Source organism: Sinocyclocheilus anshuiensis, unplaced genomic scaffold (assembly GCF_001515605.1).
Source record: "Sinocyclocheilus anshuiensis isolate Anshui unplaced genomic scaffold, SAMN03320099.WGS_v1.1 scaffold1079, whole genome shotgun sequence".
NCBI classification, from domain to species: Eukaryota; Metazoa; Chordata; class Actinopteri; order Cypriniformes; family Cyprinidae; genus Sinocyclocheilus; species Sinocyclocheilus anshuiensis.
Window position 1 is genome coordinate 2,935,287 of NW_015548207.1, and position 18,668 is coordinate 2,953,954.

General features: G+C 35.4%; 1 protein-coding gene across 4 annotated transcripts in view; it reads right to left on the bottom strand.

Moving 5' to 3' along the window:
* Positions 1-271: 271 nt before the first annotated feature.
* LOC107653652 (inaD-like protein) overlaps positions 272-18,668 on the bottom strand; it is a 116,743-nt gene continuing 98,346 nt past the window's right edge. For 3 of the 4 annotated variants that reach the window (XM_016440430.1, XM_016440428.1, XM_016440429.1), the window contains exons 35-48: positions 17,926-17,994; positions 17,520-17,646; positions 17,100-17,206; positions 14,756-14,839; positions 14,017-14,210; positions 11,120-11,267; positions 8,853-8,939; positions 8,425-8,548; positions 7,531-7,568; positions 7,308-7,430; positions 7,015-7,119; positions 3,829-3,932; positions 3,564-3,687; positions 272-1,974 (exon numbers count right to left, since the gene is read on the bottom strand). In XM_016440430.1, the coding sequence (XP_016295916.1) occupies positions 1,828-1,974; positions 3,564-3,687; positions 3,829-3,932; positions 7,015-7,119; positions 7,308-7,430; positions 7,531-7,568; positions 8,425-8,548; positions 8,853-8,939; positions 11,120-11,267; positions 14,017-14,210; positions 14,756-14,839; positions 17,100-17,206; positions 17,520-17,646; positions 17,926-17,994 (1,581 nt within the window). In that variant the 3' untranslated portion in view covers positions 272-1,827. The remainder of the gene's footprint in view (positions 1,975-3,563; positions 3,688-3,828; positions 3,933-7,014; positions 7,120-7,307; positions 7,431-7,530; positions 7,569-8,424; positions 8,549-8,852; positions 8,940-11,119; positions 11,268-14,016; positions 14,211-14,755; positions 14,840-17,099; positions 17,207-17,519; positions 17,647-17,925; positions 17,995-18,668) is intronic. The other variant, XM_016440432.1, reaches the window with a different exon arrangement.

Consider the following 18,668-nt stretch of genomic DNA (forward strand, 5'->3'; position numbering starts at 1 on the left):
AACCTGGAGAGCCCTGATAGTCTCTGAAGAGCCTGCTACACTTCCTCTAGGAGAGAGACTGACACAGGATATCCTCATATTGTGACACACAGACACACACAGTGTCAAACTAGGATGTGCGAGACATTTTCATAAAGACAAAGGCGATGCAAAAACACCCTAAAAAAGGAAATAAATTACATATTTACAATGAAATGATAGACGTGTGCAAATTAATTACAAATGGAATTACAAAAATGTAAAATCGGAATATATATATGTTATGCATTTCTGTGATGTTATGCATTTATGCATTTCTCAATACACCATTGAAACATAATAGAGTGGAATAGTTCTCCCAAAAATTAAAATTGTCATCATATATGTCATTCCAAACCCATATGACTTAACTTTCTTCTGTGGAACCTAAAAGGAGATATTTTGCTAAGAACAGAATGCTAAGGCTGCTCTTTTGCATACAAAGAAAGTGAATGGGGACTGGGACTTTTTAAGACTCCTGAAGGAAAATAACAGCCCTGTGTAAAGAATTGTATGAAATGTTAATTTCGGAGAAAGATTTTAAAGTGAAAACGACTTACAATAATAGCTTTGTATGAAAAATTGTCAGAAATGTTTATTTCAGGGAAGATTTTAAGTGACAAAACACTTAAAATCATTCCTCATGCAAAATTATCATACACAATTCATATGAACAACTTGTAATACTTTTATGTCATGTCATTTCTGAATTTCTAAAATGCCAGTCTCCATTTTTATTTTATGGAAAAAGAGTAGTGTGAATATTCAGCAAAACATCAAATTCTATGTTCCACATAAAATTTTACATGAAAAATGACTAACATTAGTAGCTTTGTGTGAAGAATTGTCTGAAATTTTACTTGCAGGAAAGATTGCAAGTGAAAATCGACAAAGTTCGGTTCATCCGTCACGCCAAACTATTGTACAACTTCATAAAATGTAGTGCATGAGTCATATGAACAATTTAGTGATATTTTATGGATATTGTTGGCATTTCTGAATCACAAAAACTCCACTCCCCATCCACTTTGATTGTATGGAAGAGAGCAGCGTGAACATTTTGCAAAATATCTCATTTTAAGCTCCACAGAAGAAAGAGTAACACACAGGTTTGAAGCAACATCAGGGATGTTTTTTTTCATCATTTGATGAACTATTTCTTGAAATATTCACAAAGCTACCCTGCAATGTAAAGAACCTGATTGAAATGATCCTTATATCTAATACTAGCTAAACAAAACATCCCATTACGATCTGATCTGCCCATTCCAAGGCACATCTGTCATCCCTTATTAATGCTCATCCATGAATTCATCTACTACATACAATTAATCTGATTTCTTGTAAATAGGGTTGGTTTGTCAGTAGGTCATGTACATATTGTTTTAAATTAAAAGATCAAGATAACCACATTATAAGTTATTGTATATGGACTGAAAAGATAATTACAAACAAATTGCGTGTTAGTGTGTGTTGTGCATCCGCTACTTTAATTTTTCCTCCTGGTCTTGAGTTACCAGCACTCATTTCATCAAAATAACCTTCTCTAATATTGCTCCATTATTCACCTGCTCACCGTCACCAGTGGAGAGGCTACATGTCTGTGACTAAGACAAAGACGATACAGTAATTTCCCTTTATGAGTATTTTTCGGATTGATTTCGATACCAGGTGCACAAACAGTAAGAGTGCAGAGTTTAAACGATCGAGTGCAAACGGTCTCCATATCAGGAAGTAAGCTGGCCGAATAATGGCCGCTGCTGATGCAAAGTGTGTGTTTTTCAGTGGATGTAGTCCTTAGTGTGTTTGTTAGGAGAGGACGGACAGCGTGACGCTTCCCCGCTGCTTCTTCAGTATGGCCACGGCCTGCTCGTGTGTGACGCCCTCCAGACTCTCTCCATTGACCGATAGCAGCTGGTCACCGCGTTTCAGACGCCCGTCCACCGCCGCTGCTCCCTGTAGGTAAGAAGAGGACAATATTATTTATTAATTCACAGAATTAAATGTGACCAATTGATCATAATGCAGATCAGTAAATGTAACAAATTTGAGAAATATCCTTATGTAGTATTTAAATTATATGTATATACATAATATTGAATATTCTGAATTATTACATATAAATATGATTATATATAAATGATATTTAAATGATATATTACTTTCATATTTTCAAATATGTTTTATTTGAACAATATGTCCGTGAAGGACATTCATGGACTGCCAGTGGGGTTGGAAGAGTCATCAGAAGAATCATATCACATAAACACAAATCATGTGTTGTTTCTAGGTGAATATGAAGTGTTTGACAAGAGTTATTGCTGGTTATGTTCCTGTGAAACAGAGCTCTATGCTGCTACCTGGTGGCCAGAGCATGAACAGAGTACAGTCTGCACATAGCAACATGCTGTAGGAATATACATTTCTTATCTGTTTTACACATCCACCTTTTCATATTGTACATATGTATGTATATGCAGGGTACTGAACATTTAAGCAAAAATAAGTAAGTGTCTGAAATGTTTTGATTTTAACAGCCTGTTATAAAAAAGTAATATTAATTTAAATAGCTTAAAGTGTTACTACATATCAGTGTTATTTTTGTGCTATTTACTGTTATTTGATTTAATATTATTTTAAAACAGCCTTTATATATATATATATTTCTATAAGTTTTCAGTTGAATTGAAGTTTTAGTAATTTGGTTATGTGTTATTATTTTTTTATTATTTATATTTATTAATTTTTTTACCTCAGTTTTAGCAAATTTAGTACTTCAACTTAAACATTATTTCAGCTAGTCGACAATGAAACATTTTATAATTTTCATTTGTTTTTTAAGTTTTTTGAATGTAATATTTATATTGTTTTATTTCAGTTGTTTTCAATTGACAAAAATAGTTTTTAATAGTTTTAGTTAGCAATAAAAACACTATCTATCTATAGAGAGAGTAACTGTTTAATCAATATAAAATAATATTATAAATTACAATATTCCACACATTATAAACATTATATTTATTGCTACAATAAACATAAAAATAAATACATTTACATGTACATGTATATATTCAAAATTGAACGAAAAAACAATACAGATATTCAAACATTCTATTCAGCAAATTTAAGACAATCCTTGAAAAAATAAAAACTTAATTGAAATGAAAAAGAGTGTTTGAGAAAGAAAAAGACTGATGAGAGAAAGAAATAAAGCAATAAAATAAAAAAAAAGAAAGAAAGAAATTATTTATTTATCTTTATGGGCAAACGTGTCGCCCTCGCATTGGGAGTTCTGTGTAGATTCGGATATGTGTGTTTAGACGTAGGTCGGATGTCCAGATATCGGATATGTATCCGATTAAAATCCACATTTGGAAGTGGCTCAGATCGGATGTGAAAAAATCGGATCTTGTGTGGATTTGTGTTTACACGTGTGCAACTAATTCCAATCTGTGAGCAAAAAATCTGATTTTTGTGCCAGTGTAAATGCAGCCCAAGTGTGTTTAGTTCAATTTAATCTGCAAATGTGATCCTACAGGAATTACCTTGCTGAACATGGTTTTGACGTAGATAGGAAGATCTCCATGTGGACTCCCAAAGCCGCCCACGATGCTGAAGCCCAGCCCCTCTGAGCCCTTCTCCAGAGTGATGGTCTTTGGCTTGGGCGTCCTGTCAGTATCACACACACACACACACACACACACACACACACAGAACAAAATCACATGATCATCTGAGACTACTGTAACGGAATGTTTAAGGTCAAACAGGACACTCAAACAGTCTTGTTGCCACGGTGATGTCACTCACTCTGGTTCCACCGGCCGGACCTCTGGATTGGTGCTTGGGGTGGAGCTACTGGACAGACTCTCCACCTGACTGGCTATGGCACTGATGTTGGTGTCGGCAACCACCTGTCAATCACAGACAGACATTGTCAAACATTTAAAGCAAATAAATGACTCAGTCTTGAAAGTGTGTTTCCTTCCATTTAGATATGTGTGTATTTTCACAAATGACTGTCTGCCTGTAGATAACAGGAAACTGCTCTCTATGTTGTGTGTGTGTGTGGCACTGAAATGCATCCTTACAATCCTTTAATGTTCTTCTTGGTGACTGTTGGCAACCGATCGCTCAGCCGCTGTTCATCAAACCTCTGTCTCCCTCACCAGAATCAAAAATGCCTTTTTCTGTCATGTTTCATTTAAACTTTCCTCTTCCATTAAACTCAGAGCTGGCTATGAGGGCAGTGGCATATTAATTTGCATATTTAATTAATGGCAAGGCAATTAAAAGTAAAATACACAACAATAAACAAAAGCTAATTAATGAATGAGTAAACAACAACAGTGAAACACTTCCAAGTCATCACACTCGCTATCTTCGCCTACACCTACTGAAAGAAAGAAAGAGAGGCTGATAAAAAAGAGTGAGAAAAGAAAGTGAGAAGAAAGAAAGAGAAATATAAATAGAGGAACACTGATAAAAAGAAAGAGGCTGAAAAAAGAAAAGAAATAAATAGAAATAAAGAAAAAAGAAGTGTTACAAAAGAATGAGAAAAAAGAAAGAGAAGTAACAGGAAGAAAGAAAGAGGCCAATAAAAAAAATACAAAGAAGAGAGTGATAAAAGAAAAAGTGAGAAAAAAGAAAGAAGCCAACAAAAAAGGAAAAAAGAGTGAAAAAAAAAGCGAAAAAAGAAAGAAATATAAATAAATAAAAGAAAGAGGAACACTAATAAAAGAGAAAGAAAAAAGAAAGGCTGAAAAAAAGAAGAGAAACAGAAAAAGAAAAAAAAGTGTTAAAAGAGAATGAGAAAAAAGAAAGAAAGAAAAAGAAAGAGAGAAAATTGGTGGTTGCTAGGGTGTAACATTAATTGCCAATAAATGACTGATAAAACCCATTTATTAAACAAGCCTTTTATTTAATGCCCAGGCTGTTGCGATGCAGTTGCCAGGTGGTGTTTTGGGTGTTGCTATGCAGTTGCTAGGTTTGGAGTGGTTTATAGAAAATTACATTGTGGCTACTAGTCTGTTGCTAGGGTGTTCTGAGTGGTTGCCAAGGCATTGCAATGTGATGCGATGCACTTTCTGAGTGTTTAAAGCAGTATTTACTACACTGCTAAGGTGTTGCTATGCAGTTCAAGTGTTGAAGTGGCTTTCAGAATGTGGCTATGCTATTAGATGGTTGCTAGGGAGTTCTGGGTGTTTTATAGCACATTGCTATGCAGTCATTTTTTAGTAATAAAAAAAAAAAACATAAAAATGAGCAATAGTTATAAAAACAAAAATGAGCAATGGTTATAGTTAGTTACTTGTGTTTGCAAAAGAAAAAGCAAAAGAGAGAAAACTAGAGACAAAGTGGGAGTTGGTGAGAGATATATACTTCAGTAGGGTGCAACAACTAAATTTCTCAACAACAACAAAAAAAAGCACATTATCACAGGCAGAATGACAAAACAATATCAATTTATCTGATTTCTGTGACATGAGTAATAGCATAGGGCATTACATATGTCCAATTAAACATATAGCAGCCAGAGAGTGCGAGAGAGAGAGAGAAAGTAAGCTCTCTCAAACGAGTGAAGAGGGAATGAATGAGAGAGAGAGAGAGAGAGAGAGAGATAATAAGATGGTTCTTGAGCTTGCAGAACTGAGCACTGGACAAAAATTCCAGCGTTTTAAGCGTTGAATGGGGTCTAACTTTAATGCCTCTGATTGGTCATTGCGTTCAATAAATCAACAGGTATGTATGTGATTAGCTACATTGCTGAACGCTGTAAAAATGTAAATGGAAACCTGTTACGCTCTCCGGAGCGCAAACACAAATGTGCACTAGATAGTTTGCCAAATCTGTAACAAAAACAATAGAAGAATCGTGGAGCTCAGCGTCCTGGCTGCGATTTGCGGCGCCATCATGAATAGAGATAATATGGTGACCTTCGTTTCTGATATCTACCAATAAATGCTAACATATACAAACTCCACATTCAAACTTAGGGTGCTATACCAAGCTAGCAGTGGGTTACGTGAAATTTCTTGGGATTAAGAAGAAACCCACCAAATGACTCCTAAAACATTCAGAATAAATGTGGGGGTTTCGCGCACCACACCAGACGAGTCAGAGGGTCTGTTCAGTGCCAGCAGCTTCTTTAAAGTTCAAGTTCAACCCATGGACTGTCTGGCGTGATCCTGTTAACAAATACAGTGTCTTCAAATCACATTACCTAATGTGAGTTCCCTCATTAGCTAACCAGCGAGCGAGAATGCTGTAGCTAATTTGAATTGTAGGTTGCATGCTTCGCAGCCTTGCCACTTCGTTAAACTAGTTCATCCAAAACTGTTTAGCAGAATTACAATAAGCAATGTACTCTATGCCAGCACGTAAACGCAAACACTTCTAGCTAATAAAGCTAGGTTTCACAAATCGCTCTGTTACGAAGAATTCACAACATAACACAAGGGGGCATTGTAGCTACAGTAAGCTTTCTCTATAAGGACAATTGCTGTCATGTCAGAGCAATAATTTGAAGAAAATCTTGCTGAGCAAGTTAATTAAAATAAGTTACGCAACAATAACGCAAGAATGCACTTTATGTACAAACAACGGACCATGCTTTTGTCAGAACAGTCATGTTTGCATACTTGCGAAAGTATGTTTTGGCCCAAAGGTACTTAAGGCCCGTTCACATCAAGAACGATAACTATAAAGATAACTTTAACGGTAACTATATTAGAATTCACACCAACGTACAAAAATCGCTCTGAAAATGATTCCAACAATATTGTTTCTTTGAACCGCTATCGTTTTGGTTGATATAATAGAAAGATTTTTAAAACTATATGTTTATTGTTATCATTATAGTCAACGTCCTTGGTGTAAACTGGCCTTTAGCCAGAAATTGGTTGCTTTTTTGAGTGGTAAACATACATTGAATAGTAAACATCCGAAAGCAGGCCAATTTAATGAACAAAGAGTGTTATTGAGTTGAACGTGTACCTGGAGGACGATGGTGCAGTACGCATTCTTCAGCATATTTACGACATCCCCATGAGTCAAGCCATCCAGAGACTGAGAGTTGATGCTCACAATCCTGTCACCTACCTAAGAGAGGTAAATTAAAGGAAAAATTGCTTGAAATTCATTCACACTGATACAAACCCAATCCCCAGCAGTGCCCTTCACACCCAAACCACTGTATGATGCTTAATCAATAACTCTCTGCCTGATTTACACAGGAGATAGTGGAAAATGAGCAATAGAAAGGAATGGTAAAGGTAAGGATGCTGTACTTTGAGGCGATGTGTCCTGGCAGCCATGCCGTTGGCCTGGATCATGGCGATGAAAATGGGGATGTCGCCCAGCGGACTGCCCTTACCACCCGCTATACTCACACCCAAAGCATCAGTGGGACCCTAAGAGAGCGAGACAAGGGTGCAGTAAAACTGTAACTATTGAGCACGATAGCCAAACCACTGAGCACACACAGAGGTGTAGGGAGGTAAATGGTCTTACCCGTGTGATCTCCACTGTCCGAACACCTGGCTCTGTCCCTGGAGGGATAAAAAGTCAGACAACAACTTTCGAATTACAACCCTTTAAGAGTTTAAAATGTTTTAATCCAATTCCTGAACGTTTTACTGAGGAACACAACTGTGGTAGCTGATGGATGGTCCACTCTAGATTGAAACTAGAAAATGATTCAAATATATAGGAATATTTTAATATGCCTGAACCTGAATCCGCATGGATTTAACATTAGAAATATAACCTAAAGTTGGCAGAATTTAGGAAAACAAATCAAGTGATTGTAAAAGGTGGCATACACAGCTGAGTTTAATGAGTCGAATGTGTAACTATATATATCAGCATCAATTATGCTTGCTTTGCCAACCTGTTCCAGTTCCAGTTGTATTACATATTCATGTACATTATATTGGCCATTTGTATACCACTGGTTTAAACGAGCGATCCATGAGATAATCCTTGCTCGATGGGAATAAATGTGGTTGCTGAAAGCCGACTTGTGCTATAACTTTTGCTAAATTTCTTAGGCAAAAAAGGTCCATTGTCCTTTGTGATGTATTAAGGACAGCTAACAAAAAAGTCACTTTCAAACCAGGCAGATTGCTGATGGTCAACGTGGCAAATTTGCGTGAGAACCTGAACCCTGCTTGGGGAAATCTTTCGCCCTGACACGAAACTCCCGAATTCCTAATGAAACGACTGGATTTCGGGCAAGAACATTTGACGAACAACAGCAAATATGACCACAACTTTATTCTAAGGCACTTTCTAAACACTGCCACTAGCTGTCGACAGATAAGAAATGTGTTGTTTTAAGGCTGATTTATAGCCATTTTATGGCTGTTTCCTGCTACTTAAGTGCTGATGTGGTGCGAGAAGTACCTGTGCTTTTGCTGTTGGTCTCAGTGATGTTTTGGCTGTTGTTGTTGAGGGTTTGAGAGGGGGGTGGGGCCACAGCAGGGGGCATGGGGGCTGGGGTGCTGCTGTTGGCGCTCACGTGGCTCATCTAAAGTAGAAAGAGTTAGCTGAAGGTGCTATTCCACACATATATACAACATACTCATGCCATCACACATGCATACGTCTCGGTTAGTGACAAGTGAGTGCATGCGGACACGTAAACACACACTCCCTTTGCTTTCTCAGGCAATATGGATGAGTAACACACACAGATGCCCACAGCAGTACACTGCTGGTTTGCCTGTCCGCTAACATGCACTATTGATTGGGTTAGAGCTCAGCATGCTGGACTTCGAGTTTTTAAGACGTGGCAGGGAAGCCCAATGAGGTGTCGGGCACAGGCTACACACCTGACTTCCCTGGGAGGTGCGTCTGGAAGAGATCCAGGAGGCAGCCTTCAGTCGGCCCAGCTCCAACAGCACCTTGCCCCTGGCGCACTGCAGAATCACAGCACACACAGGTTTGGCACTGTGGACTGTGTCTTCTTACTAATTTCCTCTCAAATACACTTTCACATACTTTCGAGAACCTTTACACACATGCAAAGACCTGATGCCACAACTAGGGGTCGACCGATATGTGTTTTTCAAGGCCGATGCTGATACCGATTATTACAGATCAAGTAGACCGATAACCGATATTTTGACCCGATATATATGTCTGGTGTAAAAATGAAAATTAATGTCAAAATTAAGAATAACAAGGGCTCTGACAAAAACTGCCTTCCCTGGTGTTGGTTGAGTGTAGTACTCCCACAGTAAACTCTTTATTTTAAAGAGTTAAACTCTTTATTTTTTGGCAAACTCTTTATTTAATGGTTTTACCATTAAAATTAAAACATGGAAGAAATAGCGTATTGTGTGATTATTCTTTTAAACAAAAGTTGTAATAATTGTTGTAGTAGTCAGGGGTTAAAGCAAAAAATTAAATCTTTTGACTGAAAATTTTTCCTCGGCCAAACCCCATTCCTCAGCCATACCTGTCACACACCCAGTTTAAGAGCAGTGTTTTTCTTCTTGTAATCAAGAGTGCTTGTCCTCCTAATTAAAAAAAAATTAAGGAGCACCTTCTGATCAATAATCAAAAATTAGCCTTCCTAATATGAGGTGAAGTGATTTACAGGGGCATTTTCTTTTTACCTTTGCAATGGCATCATTTTCATCTGTAAAATTCAAAAATGTATGTTTATAAGCTTTTTAAAATTTCTATTTAAAACAATATAATAAGAAGTAGAATAAGACAAATAAGTTACCAATCATGAAATTAGTATTAATGAAAAATTAATTTGTACTACAGAGGTGGCACAGAAGAACACAAAAGTGACTTGTAGGTACATTTTCAGACATTCAATGAGGCTCAGAGGTGGCATGAGTGCAATTAAATTCATAAATTCATGTGGAGATTAATGTTTTAAATAAAATTTTGAATACAGAAATATTAAATGATTTAAATAACTGCAATTATACCTAAAAATGAAACTGAAACCGCCAGCAGGTGGCGGCAAATCACGGATTTGATCACTGAATCATTCATTCAATCGATTCGTTTTGCCCTGTTCAGAACATTATCATTAAGGCCTTTTCACATGACTCCCAAAGAGCTGCAGAGGGCGCCATGTATGGACAATTTTCAATTAATTATACTATATAATGTGTATAATATATTGTAATATGTATAATATATAATAGTGTATTATATGTATATACATATATACACATACATACATATGATCATGTTTAAGCTAAAAAAAAAAACATCTTAAACAACATGACAAAACTGACAAGATTTATTCTGCAATTTTGGTATTATATATAACATATGATTCCATGAACTCTTTGTAATAACATTTGTAACACAATGTTATTACTCAATTCAAACAAATTCTGGGGAACACTAATGTGAATCATGTCAAAGGGCCTTGTCAAAGTGTTGGACGTTACTTGAATTTGAATGACTTAAAACTTACAGAAGGGTTGGGCTGGATATTGTTTAATATCAATTTCGAGCACATTTTTGGCGATTGCTGATATGCTGATATCTGTGCTGACCTTAGCAAACACTGTGATAAACTGATCTGATGGTACTGTTTAAATAAAAAAATATTACAGGAGGCCAAAACCGTTAATAGAGTGAATGTGCATCTGATCTACATGTAAACAAATAAAACGGGTGGGTTAGATGCCACATTTAATTTGACGGTACAAACCTGTATGCTGACATATTTCTATCGATCATAGCCCTTTTTTATTTTGCATAAAATTGAATATGGTGTCTATCCTGACCATTATATAAGACATGAAATTCAGTGTTTTTGTCACTTGAAATTAATTATGTGGTCCTACATAACACTTTGGACCCCCATGAATGCTTCAAGCTCTGTTTAATAGGAATAAACTTTGCAGAATTCTTTGGATAAAATCTCTTTGAATTCATCAATGTGGTTGTAGACAAAACAAAATGTTTAAATAAGAAATCCGAAATTGTTTATAAATACCACAGACCTCAACAGCCACTAAATACACAATCAAACAGCGACACCTAGTGGCAGTATCCCGCAACTGCCGCTGCAAATAAATCTGCTCTTGTAGCCTGCTTTTAGGATTCAGGTGGAGCTCACCTTGAGAATGGCGGCAACAGTCTCCTGTGAGGCCTGTCTCATGTCCTCTTCATCCACAGACAGGATCTGATCTCCCTGCATCAGCCTGCCGTCCAGATCAGCCACTCCGCCCTTCACCACATCTGAGATGAACACACCCTTACCATTTCTGAAGAGAGAGAAAACAAGAAAGAGGAAATGTAGGAAATGCCATATTGAACTGCACAAACAACTATTGTATTGTGCAGTTCATTTTATTTAATTTTTAATTTTTTTTTTAAATATTCTTCAATTATGCATTTAATTTAATTATTTTATTTTAAAATGATTATTATATTGTGCATTTTATTTTATTGTTTTATTTTAAAATTATTATAGTATTGAGCATCATTTATTATTATTTAATTTCAAAACTATTACTGTATAAAACTACTATAGTATTATTTTGTTCTATTATTTTTTTTAAATGATTGCTATTGTATTGTACATTTAATCTTATTTTAAATTAGTGTATTGTGCATTTCATTCTATTAGTTTATTTCAAAAGGATCATTGTACTGTGTATTTTATTTATAAGTCGCTTTGGATAACTGTACTGTGCATTTTGAAAATGTAAGTTGCTTTGAATAAAAGTGTCTGCTAAATTAATACATGTATTATTTAAAAATATTAAACTGTGAATTTTTATTATTTTAAAATAAATATATTTTATTGTATTTTAACTATTTAAGCCCTAAGCGGCCCGCTGGCGGGCCGGCACCCCAAAAAAACAATCATAATCATATTACTCAGCAACCATTAAATAGAATAACATAAATTAGATATCATTTTAAAGCTTAGAATCTTAGGACCTACGCCGTAGCCTTTATGCCGTAGGCTATGCGTCAGCTTTCATTTATACTTCTGCATCGTTGTCCGCATCAACGAGCAGTACACATGCAAACCGCTAGTCTGCAGTGTCCACGGGCATGTTGCTGGTGTAACCCGCAGTACCACGGCAAACGCCGAAGAAGAAGCGGCTCGTCGGAGAAGCATTATAGCCGTGACGGTGGCAAATAAATATCAAATCATTAAATCATTATTTAAAACTACAAAAAGGAGACAACAACGGAACAGGAGATGATGGCATTCTTTCAGTCTGCACAAGGACTTGTACCACGGCACATCAACATTGTTTGTTGCAGACAACTACTGATGTATAATGCTATGTAGTATAATAAATGATAAGACACTTGTTCTTTGCTTTGTTTTATTTTATATAAGAAGGTGTAACATTAAAATATATTAAAGTGCACATAAACACACACAAAACTCAAGTACATATGGAGGGAGGGGTTCTTGCAGACCAATCACAGCACTTGCGGTCTGCGTAGAATTGACGCGCTGTTAGATTTTTAGAGAGGTGCACGTCAGGCTTACGGCGTAGAGTGTGCGTCTATGCGTAAGCTACGGCGTAGGTTCGACGCAGAAGTATAAATTGGGCTTAACCCTGACCTTACCGCCGGTGGGACAAATAGGTGCCATTTGAAAGCTTGGAGTCTGACCTTTACAATGCATGTGGCCACTTTGATTAACTCCTAAGTAGTGCTGAGTTATTTACGGATAAATAGAAAAAAATGTTTTCATAATCTATGAAAAATGTTTTTGTGCCATGTACTCTAATATGTCAGAAACATCATACAGCTCAGATAGTCATGTGTCGCATGTCAATTGAAAGGTCTCATCGAGTAGAATAAAACAAGTATAATTTTTTGGGGCTTTGACTAAACTTGAGTGAGGCATTACTTCAAATTCAAAACAACAATTTCAAAACTGTTAAGGGCTAAGAGAAGGGCTACCTTGGTTCCAAATGCTGTAACTTTTGATTACTTCATGATATCACCACAAAATTTAATTCACATACAGCACACATGTTGGGGAATTTTTCTCCTACCATATATCTTTCATGAGATATTGAACGTCAAATAAGAATTATATGAAAAATTTCCCTTGACCACACTAATTTTTCGTACATTTTATCACCTATTTCTCAGCACGAAAATATTCAAATGCAAAGATTTTTTCCCCCCATAAATATATAGAAACATTTCTATCAGACGATACCTACCTTTTGACTTTCCTTGCTACGGTCTTGGAGTTATGAGTCATTATTTTTGTGTATGGCACTCAGAAAACAACAGTTTTTAAAATTCCTTCAGAGAGTGAAGAGCTAAACAAAAAGGCCTGTTTTGTTACGAAATACTGTAACTTTTGGATACTTTATGCTATCACCACAAAATTTGAAACAGATACAGCTAACATGCTGTGGAACATCATCAAAAAAAAAATAATTTTCCTCCTACCTTATTTCTGTCCTGAGATATTGAATGTCAAATAAGACAGATATGAAAAATTTCTCTTGAGCACTCAAATTTTCCTACATTTTTATCAGCTATTTCTCAGCAGGAGAATGTCCAAATGAAATAATTTTTTTTCCACTGAAAGTACAGAAAGTTTTCTATCAAACGATACCAACCTTTTGACTCTCCTTGCTACAGTCTTCGAGCTATGAGTTATGTCACTCAGAAAAAACATCAATTTCAGTGAGGCAAAAATGCCCCCAGGGCTTAAAGGGTTAAAATTATTATAGTATTATGCATTGTTTTATTTATTTAAAAAATACCGTATTACACATTTAATTATTATTGTACTGTGCATTTCATTATATTATTTTTTCAAAATTACTGTACTCTTCATTTTATTTATATTTACTGTACTGTGCATTTTATTAAGATACTATTTTAAAATGATATTGTATTGTGCTTTATATTTTATATTATTTTAAAATGATTACTATTGTAATGTGCATTTTTTAAATCATTTTATTTAAAAATAATTTTTTTCTCTTCTCCTCATAAGGAAAACAAGTTTGCACTCACCTCTTCCCAACGATGCTCAGGCCCAGCCCGCGTCCGGTTCTCTTCTGAAGTTCAATGCGGAACATGTCGAGGTTCTCCTCGTCCCTGTATTGGGCCTCATCTCGCAGGACCGTCAACCGCACTTCGGCTGGTGTTTGCCGTAGAGCAGCTATTGCGTCTTCGTGAGCCACGCTGTGCAGATCCACTCCATTCACCTGCAGGGGGCGCCAGAGGACCCAGTTTCCATACACATTAACCAACAAAACAATTACGCAAAATTAAAGCTATTCAGAATTACTATTAAAAAATAAGAATAAATAGAATAATATGATAATAATAATAAATGACACACAATTACTAAAAAGTAAACTAAAATTAAAAAGAAAACTGAAAATCTAAAAATAAAAGCTAATTCATAATATGAATAAATACAGCACATTCGGCACATAGCAAGAGCTAATGCTCACGCTACTCGATGTCCAGAAGATGGAGCTATCGTCTAAATGAAAGACAGAGAAGCACTGCTCAGATCTTATGATTGTAAACGCTCCTAGTCACATCTCTCTATTCTTATTATTCACAATAATAGTGAGCCTCAAACCAACATCACATTTCCATTTTGCTCAAGGCAGACCAGCTGTCAGAGACATTACAGATGCATCCTGCTCTACAACCTTGCAACACACTCTCTCTCTCTCTCTCTCTCTCTCTCTCTCTCTCTCTCTCTCTCTCACACACACACACACAAACACAAACAAACCTCGAGAATCTGATCTCCGGCCCAGAGCCGACCGTCCCGCGCCGCCGCCCCCTCCTCGTACACTTCATGAATCACTATGGCATCCTGAAAAGATGAGAAATGTGTGTGAAGAGGAGGAATATGGCAAAAAAAAATAAAGAAAGAAACTACAAATTCCTATCACATGTTTCTTAAAGGATAGCTCACCTAAAAATGTTTATTCTGTCACCATTTACTCACCCTTACGTTGTTTCAAATTCGTATGAAACAGACAAAATTACAATGAAGCTTGAAATGGAAGATTCAAAGCTTTATAAAGGAGACAAAAGTAACACAAAAGTGACTCTTTAGCCATATTTTAAGTCTTCTTAAGTCCTACCATAGACTTGTGTGAAAAAAAAAACAAAAGTTGAAAGTTATCAGTGTTAAAGTAGAATTATTTACATACTATAATAGTACTTTTGAATTATTAATAACAATTGAAAAGTAATATTTTGAATTCGCTTTTTTTCATTTTAGTTTAATAATAGTTTAGTAAATTTTGTTAGTGCTCGTAATTTTTTTTTACATTTTTGTTTTCTATTTCTACATTGCTATTTATTTGTATTTAAGTTTTAATTTTAGTAATTTTAATACTTCAGTAATTTTTTGTGCTTTATTACTTTAACGTAAAGTTTATATAGTTGCTAAGGCAACATTCTCTATAAAGTTTTTCATGTAATATTTATTTTATTTTGTCAGCTGTATTTTAATTACTGAAAACTATTTTTAATGGTTTCAATTTTAGTTAACAATATCAACACTGCTCATTATGCACTAAAAACCTTGACATTTTCTATTTTGTGAATCAATAATTCTTTTGAGTCAGATCTCTTTAATGAATCTCCCAGTTCACAAAAACTGAATGATTTGTTTATGAAATGAACTGATCAGGTTCTCGAGTTCAACTCACTGACTCGATTCGGTTAAGAGCTCACTGTAGTAAAAGATTATCACTGAATAATAACTTTGATAACAAAAATTTGTTCCTTGAACAAAAGTTCCTTGAAAAGCTGTTGTATTCAGGAATTCAGAAGACTATAGCAAGATTAATATAGTGAATGTGCCATACAGATCACTTCAATGATACTTTTATTAGCATCCTTTATTGAAACTTGAAAGCTTTAGTCACTATTTTTTGTAACTGAATGGAAGAGAGCAACCTAAAATATCTCCTTCTGTGTTCCACAGAAGAAAGTACGTCATACTGATTTGGAGCGACATGAGGGTATGCAATTTTTGTTCCCCTTCACCTTTAAAATCCTTTTATATAAAAACACACACTGAGACATTTTTCTGCTGAAAACCCGTGGAGCCCGAGGGTTGGTTTTGATGACTCATGGAAGCCTTTAACAGCTAAACTAGCCCACAGAGCCGGAGCGTTGCAGAATTATGATGGTGAGGTGGCAGTATACAGATAAAAACCTGAGGCGATGTTAGTCTCTGCAGCCCGGCAGAGAAAGTCAGGGCAGACAAAAAGCTCCTGCTGTGACGTGCCTGTTCTGATGCAGCCCTTCGGCCCACTGGAAAGAATGATCCCTGTCATTTTATCTAGCTATTTTTGAACATAAGAAAGCATCCTGCGTGTGTACGCTACCAAATCTAGTTAAAAATAAGCAATCAACAACAATAAATGTGTTATTGACTGAAACTGTCATTAAAACGGTCTCTTGATGCATGTGTTTCAATCAAAGGTGCTGTATGTGATTTCAGCCTGTTTGCTAACAAACACTTAACCACTGAAAACAGAAATAATTTATTTATTAATGATTTCTGTTTTCAGTGGTTAGGTGTTTGTTAGCAAACTGGAAAAAAAATAAATGCAAAAGACAAAACTAAACAGAAAAACAAAACGGATAAAAAAAACAATAAAAAGACAAAAACTAAACAGAAAAAACACAACAAATACACAAGACAAAACTAAAAGACAAAAAACAAACAAAACAGAAAAATACAAAACAAAACAAACAAAAAAAGAAATAAATAAAAATGTAGCAAAAATTAAAACAAATACAAGACAAAATACTAAACAGAAAAAACAAAACAAAAATCATAACAAATACAAGACAAAACAAAAGCAAAACAAAAAACAAAACAGAGAAAATACACCCACCCCCCACAAAAAATAGCAAAATTCAAACAAATACAAAAGATAAAACACAAAACAGGAAAAACAAAAACAAAAATACAAATAAAACAAAAAACAATACAGAAAAATAATAATAACGAAAAACAAACAAAAACTAAAACATATAACAAAAATTTACAAAATAAAGCAAAGCGCGGACACACACACACATAAACACATTTACTTCTGGTATCGTACCAGCTGAGTATCTTTGCCGCCAACTATACTGAGACCCAGTCCAGACCGGCCTTTAGAAATCTCAATAACCGTCTGTTGTCCTGGAACTATGGGACACGTAGCAGGGTCTGAAACACACACAGAGAGATAAAGATGATGCAAGTCCTTCATGTTCAGTGTTTTTATAAACACTCCGAGTGAAAAGAAAATAAATTCTTCTTTGAAAAAACAACAACTGTCAGTGTTGTTCAAAGTGTTCAAAGAGGCTGAGGCAAATCCACATGACAGCCCTGTGTTGTTTTCATTTCAGCCTTGATTAAACATGCATTTGGGCTCCACAGATTGCAGCGCAACAAAAAAAAAAAGTCCATAAAAACATGAAAATTAAAGTAACAATGTAAAGTCTTTTAAACACAATTTATGACACTGAGCGTGTTGCACCTTTGCTGCAGTACTCGAAGTCAGGGCTGGTGCCGGACACTGGCACGGATGATCCTGAGGACGTGACCTCCAGAGAACCTGCTGAGGGCTTGGTGGAATTCCTCTGGATTTTTGGAAGACTGGTGATCTGGGGACAATCCAGAACAAGGACGAGTCCGCAGGAACACAGACAGACAGACACAGCGGTTAGACTGTTTACTAACGTCTGCCATGTTTTGTCTAGGCAGAGCCTCCGTGTTTTGGCAGCTGTTTAGATCTCATCCAAAAATCTCATCTAACTTGCATGTAACTCAATTAAAGTCAAGAGGAACTCAAAATTAATGTATTAATGATGACTAAGGAAGTTAAATGTGTTGCAAATGGAGTTTTGTTTCGCCCAAACATACACTTTAACGAACAAACACACCTGCTCCACAAGAGGCTTGGGTGGCTGTTCGCTTGGAGACTCCAATATTTTCTCTGAAGATTTCAGCTTCTGAGATGATTAATACACCTTAATTAGTTCTGTCGCTCAGTATAACAAGCTACACAACCAAAATTTAATGGAGCAATCATGAAACTGACTAATATTCATGGCACTTGATTCATGAGTAAAACAGCAAAGATGGAAATGCATTACTAGCGATACAGTAAATGTTTTAAACACTTTTAAAATTTTCCATAAATACATTGGCTGTATTGAAAATCTTGGATTGAAAAATGTTATTTAAAGCAAAGTATATAGATAATTATAGACAATAATTTAAATCAAATCAAAATCAAACTTATATAAAAAAACAATACAACTAATTTATGTAGCAATTGCATTAATACAGAAAATTGGCAAAGTACTGTATTAACTATAGTATAAATATGCATACTACAACTAAATGCAACTCACTAAATTAACAATGCTAAATGTTTTAACATTACATCACTATGTTGGATGTTTCCCCTCTATTTTCTATAAATACAGCGAGGTTCAAAGACCTGAAACTGCATTAAAAATCAGGGCTTCTGAATTGTATTTATATATATACTGAATTATATTTATATATACATACATGGTTGTGCATTTATTATATAAATAAGCTGAAAATAAAAATGTAAAAAGTTTGAAAATTATTTAAATCAAATAAACATTCTGATATAACATTTATATTATATCTA